Source organism: Malania oleifera, chromosome 1, assembly GCF_029873635.1.
Source record: "Malania oleifera isolate guangnan ecotype guangnan chromosome 1, ASM2987363v1, whole genome shotgun sequence".
Lineage (NCBI taxonomy): Eukaryota > Viridiplantae > Streptophyta > Magnoliopsida > Santalales > Ximeniaceae > Malania > Malania oleifera.
Window position 1 is genome coordinate 22990001 of NC_080417.1, and position 12388 is coordinate 23002388.

Genomic DNA, 12388 nt, shown 5'->3' on the forward strand with positions numbered 1-12388 from the left:
GCGTTGTGGTGGCCTCAGATTGTCGATCCAGCTACTAATGAGGTCGAAATCGAAGAGAGATGAGAGAGGAATCGTAGAGGAGAGAGAGAGGGTTTTTCTGCTGAAAATTTTTGCGTAAAATCCATGTTTAACACTATTTATACAATGAGATTCGTCGACAAGTCACGTCACCTCGTCGACAAGGTCAAGAGGAAATTCCTCGATGAACTCTCCCCTTCGTCGACGAAATTTAGAGTCACCCAAAAAGTCCTCTCGGTATCTTCTCGTCGACGAGGCATATCTTCATCGACCAGCTCAGTATGCAACGTTGTCGACGAACGCTCCTTCTGTTATGTTTCCCATTTACCAATTTTCTTTATTATTTAAATACTATTATTCTTCAAGTCATTACAAAAAGTACATTATTAGTTACGGTTTTAATGACCGTCACTAAAAGTGTAACATTAGTGACGGTTATTAAATCATCACTAATACTTGGGCTTTAGTGACGATTTTGAGCCGAGAAAATGTTGATTATATAGTGACAGTGTTAGTATTTTTGTGACGGCATAGAATCGTCACTAATACTAGACTTTTAGTGATGATTGATAAATTCGTCACTAATGAGTAGTAATAGCCATAGATATGACAACTAATTTCAAATCGTCACCAATAACCGTATTTTTTGTGGTGTTATTTGTATTTCCTCAATCATTCGAATAACTTCCTTAGAGCCACTATGTGCTCTTCCCCATCTCTTGACTTTTCAATCATGACATCTACATATACTTCTAATTCTTTATGAATCATGTCATGAAACAAAGTAATCATTGCTCTCGGATATGTGGCCTCAACATATTTTAACCCAAATGGCATTGCCCTATAACATAAACTCCCCCATTGTGTTATGAACGTTGTTTTCCCTTTGTCCTCTTTAGCCATTTTAATTTGATTATATATCCCAAAAGTCCATCCATGAATGAAAACATTTCGTGCCTCGATTTATCTTCTACTAAGATATATGTGCAAAAGGGAAATTGTCTTTAGGGCTCGCTCGGTTAAGGTCCCTATCGTCAACACACATTCGAACCTTCCCATCCTTCTTAGGTACCGAGATGATGTTTGCCACCTTGTAGAAATAATGAGAGACTTCTAGAAATCCTATGTCGACTTTCTTTTTAACCTTATCCCTTATTCAGGGTTAAGGGATCATGGACAATTTCATTCAACAAACTCAGGGTTATTCAATTCTTACTCTATCTTATTCTAAGTTATTTTATGTTCATCCATATCCCTTCTACTACCCTCCATAATAACTAACTAACTCTTCCTCGCTGGCGCACTATGGGTGTTATCTATTTTTTCTTATTTCTTTTTCAATTGTTCTATACGCACATAATTGCACATAGGGCGTGTTTTCATAACATTTATCAAGAGCAATGAAAAAATATAGTAAATCCATGAAATGATAACTTTAATTTCGCACTTGATTATCATTTGATTTCTTTTGTTTTTTAATTGTAAAAAAACACAATTTTTTTAACAATATTGGATATAAAAAGGAAATATAACCAAAAATAAATTTTTTTCATTTTTTTTTTCTCATTTCTTAAAATAAAATTCTTCATCCAAATGAATCTTCAAGATTTTCCATTATAAACGCTACTAAAACTGAGGATTGTGCAGAAAATTCAAGTTGACATTTTCTTTACTCACTGTTATCTGTAGGCCAGGGATATGGATTGAATCCCAAAGACTAGCTGTCTCCTCATCGCAAATCACGCCCTTTAGGCTGACAAGCTTCTCAAACGAGGGTGGCAATTCACACAAACTTGAGCACCCTCTCATGTGCAGCATTCTCAAGTTACACAACTCCCCCATCTCCTCTGGCACAGTCCCGATGCTAAAACACTCAGACAAATCAAGAAAGCTCAGCTTGTGGAGGTTGCCAATTGAGCCCGGCAGCTCCAACAATCCTGCGCAAGCACGCAATCTGAGCATTTCCAAATTGGCAAGTTTCCCAAATTCTTCAGGGAGTTCAGACAACATGTGACAATTGGTGATACTAAGCTTCTTTAGGTGAAAAATATCACAAAGCTGCGCAGGCAACTTCACTAGATCCTTGCAGTAGTCAATGTTGATTTCCACAAGATTTGGGAACATGTCATGGATCTGGATGCCATAGTTCTCAAAAGCCTCACCAATCTCACACATCACCAAGGATACTTTTTTCAAGTTCATCAGCTGTACAGTGGTTTCCCTCAGGGAAGGAATTAAGACATGCTCCAATCTGATACTCTTTAGGTTTGATAAAGAACAAAGAAGTGGAAACTTAATTAGTTTGGCAGGCCAGAAGCCATAATTTGTTATGACCAGAACCTTCAGTTTGCCTATTTTCAACATGAAGTCGGGCAATGTGTAACTCTTTGTACAGAAATTCAGGACTAGAACCTCAACTTCGGGTAGTTGCAGGTCATACCAGCCTGAGAATGTTTCATCTACAAACAATTTTCTATATCAAGTGAGAAAATATAGGTTAACAAAGAAATGCCATATAATTTGTGGGTGAAACCTGTAGAGATGGACAAGAGACGAGCACTGATGGGTTGCTGTTTTTGCTCCTTCCACCACTTAGGAAGATTGTTTCCGCTTAGGTCCATAATTAATCTTTTCCTCAGCTCTATTGGCTCCTGGCTGCTCAGATGAATTGCCAGCTCTCTTAGAAGATCGTGCTGTGTCACATAGTACTCATTGTAGCAGCCATCGGCCTCACTATAAATGAGAAGAAATTGGTTCATCAATGAGAGAAAGGAATATTTAATGATATTCTTACCCATTTGATTTAAGGTGGTTACAATAAAGCACATAATAGAATTTGAGAAGATCTATCAGAATAAATGGCAGCTTTGTAATAAACAGATAGATGGGAAGCAAGCAAACCCTGTGACTACAAGATTAGCCAGATTCCGGGCAGAGAGTTTATGGATGTTTGCAACAGTCTGCACCCCATCATCATCTAGTTCATACAATTCAGTCCACATATCAATAAGGGCGGGGACATGGATTCTTTGATCTTCAGGAAATGAACCCAAGTCAAGGAAGCACTCTCTTAGTATAGTTCTTCTGTCCAAAACATCCAAGCTGATTTGGAGACAATCAAGTAGATTACTGTCAGATTCAAAAATGGATTGACCATCAGACAATTCCATCATTCTGGTTTTCCAGATCTCCTCAGGTTGTCCACAAAGTGCACTACCAATCACCTTAATGGCTAGCGGGAATCCCCTGCAGCCCTTCACCATCTGAAATGAACACGACCACATACAATTGCAAACGGCTTGGATATGGAAAAATTGCAGATTTCTAATAAAAGGACTATCTAATCTTTAACCAAATGCTTGTGAGTATATTAGTCATTTGTTTGGTTGTTGATCAATGGTTTATTGGTTTTGAATAAGTTGGTTAAGTTAGTTTTAGATTCTTGGGGTTTGATTTTCCCCAGTCTCAAGGTTGGAACCATAGTATTCCTTCGTCATAAGTGAGGCGTTTTCTAATAAAGATAGGAGGTGCCGCCCTCTTTTTAAAAAAAAATAAAATAAAATAAAATATTAGTCATGTATTTGAATACCTTAGTCATCCAAATTTACTGTTTGTTGATGGAAGACGAAGGCATGTTTAAATGACAGCTACAACAACACAGTTACAAAAAAATGGACTCATTCAATATGATGTCTTGCATTTGATGATTTCATACCCCACCCTAAAATGTATTGCAAAAGCAACCTCTTGGAGGCTGCAGGCTGATAGGCCTAGAGGATTTTTGAGTTTCAAGAAGAACCAATGAAATATTCATGTATTTTAGGAGTAATGCTCCTGTGGCATTTTTTTTTTTTTCTTTTTTCTTTTTGGGTATTCTGGCCGCTGGGTCATGTATAGAAACTTCCTCTTGGAGCACAGCTTGCTTATGTGATTCTTTAGGTGCATTTTGTTCATAGTACAAAGATGGAGCGCTTTTGTAACCTCAATTCATTTGTTATTTGGTTTATTGAGGATTTAATACCTCTCCCCCCCATAGATATAGGTGCATTGCCAAACTGCGCAAATCTTCTATTATTTTCTCTCTATTTTTATTTCTTTCTTTATTTTATTTCATTTTTTTTATTACTTTCATATATATGCGCATGTATGTTGTAGAATGACGAAATACCTTGTTCACAAGCTCATCATCGGGAGTGTAAGAATTCCCAACATGCTGTAACGCTGTGGAAGTGAAAAGAGTCATAGCATCTTGATCATTCAACAATTTCAACTTATATGTAGAATTAAATCTAGGAAATGAAAATCTTGATGTAACCAAAATCTTGTGTTCAGGAATTCTAGACTCAAACTTCTGAAGAAGGTCTTCTGATCCAGACCAAACATCATCCAAAACTACTAGTACAGGAACTGCTCTTATTGCCTTGAAAAGTTGTTCCATTTGGTTGATTGCATCTTCATCATTTTGAAAATATGGCACTGGATAGCCTTTATGTTGATAAATTTTTTGTACAATGACCTTCACATTGGGTGTATTTGAGACGGTGACAAAGAAGATGTTGTCTTTGAATTTTTCTGTTGACAAATATGTTGGGAAAGTAACAAGGCAATTAACACAGTGGATAAATCTTTCCCAAAAATTAAATTCGTGACGAGCAAAAATAACCAACCAACAATAATGAATAACACACCATAAAATGAATACCACAATTTTTAACGTGAAAAACCCCTCCAATGTGAAGGGAAAAAATCACGGGACCTATGAGACCCAATAAAATTTTCACTATAATAGAGACAAAAAATCACAACAGTACAATCACAAAAAATGTTCACAAATTTAGAGCAAAAATGATTCCCAAAAGAATCGCGATAAAATAAGAATGAGCAGAAAGAAGTCACCCAAACGTAGTTACTGTCAGTACTGCAAAACTAGGTCCTCCAAAGCTTTGAAACAGATCTCTACTATCCAGATCGAAAGTCAACGAATCCCGAACATGCTCTCCAAATTTCAGCAAAATTAGATCACAAAAGGCATTCCGATCGTCGAGTTGATGAAGACAACCCACTGCCACACACACTGGTACACACACTGTTTTGCACACACTGTTTTGCGGTAGTAGGGATGACGCTCCAATTTTCCTCTCTTGTGCGGCGCCTCACACACACTCTGCAAAATCCTTTTAATTGCCCTAATGGGCTTTAGCCCACATGAGCCTCTTTTTTTTTTTTTTAATGTGTAGGCTGGACCCAACAAATCTCCCCCTCTAGCCCATAAGAGGAAGGAGACATCCGTTAAGATTATCAAACAATTTTGATATAGGCTGCCTCAACACACAACTCAAGTTTCGCACAAGGCACCACCTTTGTCATCATATCAGTAGCATTCTTATCAGTGTGGATATTCTCAAGTTCAAGCAACTTAGAATCCAAAACATCTCGAATACGATGATATCTCACATCAATATGCTTTGATTTACCATGAAAGGTTGAATTCTTACTGAAATGAATAGCACTTTGGTTATCACAAAATAACACATACCTCTTCTGAGTGAATCCAAGTTCACGAACCAATTTTTTCATCCACAACAAATCTTTACATACCTCAGTAGCTGCAATGAACTCAACTTCTGTAGTGGACAAAGCAACACATTTCTGCAAACTGGATTGCAAAAACACAGCTCCCCCTACAAAGGTAATCAAATAACCTGAAGTAGATTTCCTTGAGTCTGAATCTCTAGCCATGTTTGAATTTGTATAGCTAACCAAAACAGGTTTGTCAGAACCAACACATAGTTTCAAATCAGTTGTATCACGGAGATACCTCATAATCCATTTCACAGCATTCCAATGCTCTCTACTTGGATTAGAAAGAAATCTACTAACTATACCAACTGCATGAGCTAAATCTTGGCTTGTGCAAACCATGACATACATTAAGCTACAAACTGCAGATGCATATGAAACACTTTCCATGTCTCTCTTTTCTTCATCATTAAAAGGAGACTGTTTACTACTTAACTTGAAATGTGTAGCAAGAGGAGTACTTACCACTTTGGCTTTCTCCATGTGAAACCGTTGAAGTACCTTCTTAATATAGTTTTCCTGAGATAGCCATAACTTCTTAGCACTTCTGTCATGTGAGATTCTCATGCCAAGAATCTGTTTTCGTTGGTTCCAAGTCTTTCGTGGAAAAAATACTTGCTCAACACATGTTTTAAGCTGTCAATTCTAGAAGCATTGTGACCAATAATGAGCATGTCATCAACATAAAGCAACAAAATAATGAAATCATCATTAGAGAATTTTTGAACAAATACACAATGGTCTGAATTCGTTTTCCTGTAGCCTTGTTGAATCATGATAGACTCAAACTTCTTATACCACTGTCTAGGAGCTTGTTTCAGGCCATATAAACTCTTCTTCAATCTGCAAACATAATTCTCCTTACCTTTCACCAAAAAACCCTCGGGTTGGTTCATGTAAATTTCTTCCTCGATATCGTCATAGAGGATAGCATTTTTCACATCCATTTGCTCAACCTCCAAATCAAGACTAGCAGCCAAGCCCAAAACAACACGGATTGACAACATTTTCACTGTCAGTGAGAAGATCTCCCCAAAGTTAATCCCTTTTTTCCGATTGAAGCTTTTGACAACTAATATAGCTTTGTACTGTGGGAATGAAGAATTATTTCCTATTTTAATCTATAGACCCACCGATTTTTCAAAACTCTTTTACCATTAGGTACTTTTACTAGTTCAAAAGTGTGGTTGTCATGCAGAGATTTCATTTCATCTTCCATTGCACTAAACCATTGTTGCTTCTGCTCACTTTCAATGGCTTCTTCATAACACTCTAGTTCTCCCTCATCAGTTAGAAGAACCCCTCATCAATTAGAAGAACATACTCATCTATAGGCTATCTTATGGAGAGCTGTCAGTCTCTAGTAGACCTCCTGAGTGAAGATGTAGGTGGTTCTATAGTCGAAGTACCTTCCTCATCAACAGTTTTGTGATCTTCCACCATATAATCATTCTGAACATCTACCTCTGTATCATACTGATTGCCAATCTCAATTGTATCAAGAAAATTTTCAGAAGGAATCGGATCCAAGTCAACTGAATCATCACTATCTTGAAACTGAGAATTTTTTGTCTTGCCAATGTCTTCAATGGTTTGATCCTCCATGAAGACTACATCACGGCTTCTTACAAGTTTCTTTTCCACTAAATCATAAAACTTGTAGTCAAACTCCGTGACCATACCCAATAAAAATGAACTGTCTTGCCTTGACATCTAACTTGAATCTTTCATCTTTAGGCACATGAACAAAGGCTTTGCAACCAAAGACACATAGATGGTCATAGGAAACATCCTTCCCATACCAAATTCTGTCAGGGACATCAGTTTGCAGCACAAAAGTAGGAGACAAGTTAATTACATGAACAACAGTATATAATGCCTCACCCCAAAATGATCTAGGTAGTTTTGTTTCTGAAAGCAAACATCTGACTCTCTCTGCTAGTGTTCTATTCATCCTTTCTGCCAAACCATTCAACTGAGGAGTCTTAGGAGGTATCTTCTAACGTTAGATGTCTTGTTGTCTACAGTACGCATCAAATGGACCACAATACTTGCCACCATTATCAGTGCAAATACATTTTATCTTCCTTTTTGTTTCTCTCTCAACTAAAGCCTGAAAATCTTTAAACATATCAAGCACCTGATCTTTGGATTTCAAAACATAAACCCAAAGCTTTCTCAAATGATCATCAATGAAAGTAACAAAATAAAGTACACCACGAAATGTCCTTGCCTTCATTGGGCCACAAACATCTGAGTGAATCAACTCAAGTAACTTTGTTTTTCTGGAAGGAGGACGACTCTTAAATGAAACCCTTTTCTGCTTCTTGGCCAAACAGTGAACACATCTTTTTAGTTCTGCACCATTTATGTCTGACAACAAATTCTTCTTGGCCAAGCAATTGAGTCCTTTCTCACTTATGTGACTGAGTCATTTGTGCCATAACTCTAATGTGCTATCGCTATCAACTGCATTCACAGAATTAAAGCAAATAGAAGCATTCATAAAATATAACTTAGAAAACTTGTTACCTCGGGCCACAATTAAATTTCCTCTGGTAATTCTCCATTGTCCATTACCAAAGAAGTTGCAATATCTATCATCATCAAGTCTTCCAGTAGAGATCAAATGCAGACAAACACTACGAGCATGCCTGAAATTATTGAGTACTAATTATGTTCCATTGTTGGTCTTTAAGCAAACAGTTCCAAGGCCAACTATCGGTACCACAACATTGTTTCCCATCTTCAAAACTCCAAAGTCACCGGAAGTATATGAACTGAAGAAATCCTTCCTTGATGTCACGTGAAAAGAGGCACCGTTGTCAACCATCCAACTAACTTCATTACAGGCAACACCAATTACATTATCATCATAAGTAAGAACCAAATCATCATTTCCAATAGTAGTGGCACCACAATCATTATTATCCTGATCCTTCTTTTCTTGCTTGTCACTGTTACTTTTGTTTTTTCTCTTCCACTTGTAACAATACTTTTTGATATGACCATTTTTACCACAATAATGACACTCAAGATTTTTAAATCTTGACCTTAACTTGCTTCTACTTTTACTTCTACCCCTTTCATTTTTGTATTAGTTTCTCCCCCTATCTTCTATAACAAGTACCTGAGTATTATCTATTCTCTTTTCTTTCCTTCTGGTCTCTTCATTAAACAAGTTATCTTTAACAAACGATATGGTCAACACACCGTTTGGTACTGAGTTGCTAAGAGATACTACAAGAGTCTCCCAACTATCTAGTAAAAAACTTAATAGCAACAAAACTCGTAATTCATCATCTAAAATATCTTCATGTTGGTTAATTGGTTTACCAAATTCTGAAAATCGCTCAAATGCTTAGTAACAGATTTTCCTTCTCTAAGCTACAAATTTACAAGCTTTCTAATTGTAAATTTTTTGTTGTGAGCAGTCTTTCTCTCATAAAGACTCTCCAACTTCTTCCAAAGTATTGGGGCATCAGTCTCTTAAGCCACATGATGAAAAACACTATTATCCACCCACTGTCTGATTATACCAACTGTTTTCCTATGCATTTTCTTTCAGTCAATTTCAGTTTGTTTTTTCGTCTTATCACTACCCAACTCAATCAGATCAAACAAATCTTTACAATAAAGAATATCCTTCATCTTTGGTTTCCAAATTGAATAATTTGAAACTGTGAGCTTGCACATAGTACTTACTACGTTGTTTTCAATATTTTATATGAACCAAGCTCTGATACCACTTGTTGGGAAAGTAACAAGACAACTAGCATAACGGATAAATCTTTCCTAAAAATTAAATCTATAACGAGCAAAAATAACCAACCAACAATAATAAATCACACACCACAAAATGAACCCCACAATTTTTAACGTCGAAAACCCCTCCAATGTGAAGGGTAAAAACCACTGGGCATATGAGACCCAATAAAATTTCCACTATAATAGAGGCAAGAAAACACAGCAGTACAATCATCAAAAATGCTCATAAACTTAGAACAAAAAGGATTCTCAAAAGAATCGCGATAAAATAAGAATAAGCAGAAAGAAGTCACCCGAAAGCAGTTAATGTCAATACTGCAAAATCAGGTCCTCTAAAGCTCTGAAACAGATCTCCACCATCCAAATCGAAGGTCGACAAATCCCGAACGTGCTATCCAAATTTCAGCAAAATTGAATCACCAAGGCATTCCGATCGTCCAGTTGATGAAGACAACCCACGGCCACGCACACTGGTACACACTGTTTTGCATACACTGTTTTGCGGTAGCAGGGACGGCATTCCAATTTTCCTCTCTTGTGTGGCGCCTCACACACACTCTGCAGAATCCTTTTATTTGCCCTAATGGGCATCTTCTTTTTTCTTTTTATTTTTTATTTTTTATGTGTGGGCTGGACCCAACAAAATAGAAAATCAAAAGCTCACCATTGAGGAAATGTATAAATTGTGCTATGCAAAAGATAAAAAGAGACGTGGTTGATCATAAAGTCATAACAATTACTTCATTTACCCTGAAAACCAACATAAAAGAAAAGCAGCAAAATGGATATCCAAAATATGAAGTATCCCCCAATCTGAAGATAATGAGATTCTTTTATTCATTCCCTGAAGCCAATGTCTTGAATGTGCATATAAAATATGTCCATATGATCTAGTTGCCTAGAATTATAAAAGTAAACATTACTGGAGCGTCTGATTAAAACCATACTTATTAGATTCTAAAATTCTGCTGTTAAATTAATGAAGTGAACGGAGTGTTAGATGATCAACAGGTCAATCGTATCAATTCAATTTATGTTAAATTCATACCCAAACGATTTCTAAGCAATCAAATAAAAGCAGGTTGAGTGTTTAAAGCATAAATTATACAATGAGAAAACGAATAGGCGCACAAATATTCAGCCATACCTTTAACGTCTTTGTCTCCGCATAGCATTTTAGCCAGAGTGGTCTTCCCACATCCCCCAGGAGCCGACAGCACAATAATTTGCATATCTTCTTTAAGCAGTTTCAGCTTCAATTCCTCACGAGGAACATCCAACCCAACCGTAAACGCCGGCGGCTCTGGAATCCCACCGGCCGCCGTAGAAAACGAGCTCTGAGAATTGGAGCCACTCACTTTCCTGTCCAATTCCTTTACGCTGTGCAAAATCTCCTTGTTGTCTCTGCACTGAAAGACCATAAAATCCACCTGAATAATCTCTTCAAGACGATCTTCTAATTCGCGCAGCCTCCGGGTGTTGGGCGGCTTCTTGCAGCAGTGCCACCACCGGACTTTGGCGCACTTGCGCACAAGGGTCTCACCTTCCTTCATTAGCGAAATTAGAGGCGCCGTTTCCTCCTCTGGGCGGTCCAGAAGCCGATTGTACTCCGATATCTCCTTGATCGTCGGGCCTATGCGTCTGAGGGTGGATTCAAGGCGTTTGAGCGTGGGTTTGAATCGGATGGCGCCTTTACCCACCTCCACGACTACTGTGTAGAGCTCATTGAAGGCGGTTCCCAGAGCCGCACCTGCAACCACATCCATCTGGGATTTGGGAAGGAAGAAGAATGATTTGATTTCGATGCAGCTAGTGAAAGGGGTCTTTCCAGATCATGTAAACCTCAATTGGGTATTTCGGTTTGGTGGGCGTGAAGCCTAATAAGCAAGTGAAGTATCTTCCAAGGGTAAAGTGGGGGTCTTCGTCTTCGGGTCGAAAGGAAGGAGCAGCGGCCATGGCGTAGACTTCTTAACTTGGAACATGGCACGAAATTTCCCGGGTATTTAACCGTTTTAGCGCAATTTCATACTGGTTCCTCTATTTAATCATATGCGTATTCCTCACTGTAAAGTGTGAACGCTCGAAAAGTATTCCTCTTTTATTTTCAGTGCCTCACTTGTCTCTTTCTTTAAGGGGTGAATGGAGGCAGTGACTAAATCAATGAAAAGATATTACAAATTAACTCACCTTTACTCTTCCTAACATGAAATTTGAATTATTGGGGATTTATACATATATGAGTTATACATTTTTAAATTTAGATTTTTATGAATTTGGATAAAAATTAATATAATTTTAAAATGCATATTTTTTTAATTCACACAAATTTCAATTTGTGTTCTGAACATAAAAAAATTTAAATAAGTATTTGGAAGCATTTATTTCGTATTTTGATTTAGAATTGTGTGATTAAAAAAATTAATATAATTTTACACTATATTTTTTTTAAAATCCATACAAATCCAACTTAAGGTTCAAAATTCATACTATCAAATGTTGGGTAACTAGTTTGGAGAGCGCAAGTCATTCTACTACTCATCATCTTGCTTTATGTAGAATATAATCATGATTAACATAAGTTCGATAATAATATTATCAAACGAGTTCAATTCCTGAGTTTTATTCTTTTATTATCTCCACTAACCAAATGAGAGAAAGCGAAAAAGAAACATAAGCATGCTTAGTTGTGGAAGTATATTTTCTTTTTACTTTTTTAGTTTTGAATTATAAAAGTATTAACTTATTGTCTATTTTTCCAGGTTTTGTATTAAAGAAGTAAAAAAACAATGGGTTTGTTTAATTTGAAAAATATTTTTTATTTTTTATTTTCAGGTTGCCAAACAATTACAAAAAATACACCTTGTTTTACAATTTTTCAAAAATTATATAAGAAATCTAAAAAACAAAAGAAAATAGTTTCCAACTTTTTTATAGAAATTTATGATATAAAAAACAAGACGACAATTTTTTTAATCATTTAAAAACATAAAAATTAAAGTTAAAATTATTTTCTATAAGAGAA

At 36.6% G+C, this 12388-nt stretch overlaps 1 protein-coding gene across 2 annotated transcripts; it reads right to left on the reverse strand.

The window, feature by feature from the left end:
• Window positions 1-1547: 1547 nt before the first annotated feature.
• LOC131163043 (probable disease resistance protein At5g66900) lies at window positions 1548-11438 on the reverse strand. Of its 2 annotated transcripts, none has more exons than XM_058119747.1 (5): window positions 10514-11438; window positions 4187-4590; window positions 2920-3281; window positions 2552-2751; window positions 1548-2477 (listed from the first exon to the last, which is right to left on the reverse strand). In XM_058119747.1, exons 1-5 carry the CDS (start codon window positions 11130-11132, stop codon window positions 1645-1647), a joined length of 2418 nt encoding a protein of 805 aa, XP_057975730.1. In that variant the 5' UTR covers window positions 11133-11438; the 3' UTR covers window positions 1548-1644. The 2 variants fall into 2 exon arrangements, with proteins under 2 accessions (XP_057975730.1, XP_057975738.1); XM_058119755.1 differs by having other exon boundaries at window positions 4187-4239; window positions 10514-11359.
• Between the last annotated feature and the right edge of the window lie 950 nt (window positions 11439-12388).

What these genes read in the sequence shown, in the direction of transcription:
- LOC131163043 (XM_058119747.1), bottom strand. Translation starts at nt 11,132, where the DNA reads ATGGATGTGGTTGCAGGTGCGGCTCTGGGAACCGCCTTCAATGAGCTC. An exon ending in CGGAGACAAAGACGTTAAAG is followed by an intron (nt 4,591 to 10,513) that starts GTATGGCTGAAT and finishes ATTTGTCAACAG; the next exon opens with AAAAATTCAAAGACAACATC. An exon ending in GCTAATCTTGTAGTCACAGG is followed by an intron (nt 2,752 to 2,919) that starts GTTTGCTTGCTT and finishes TCTCATTTATAG; the next exon opens with TGAGGCCGATGGCTGCTACA.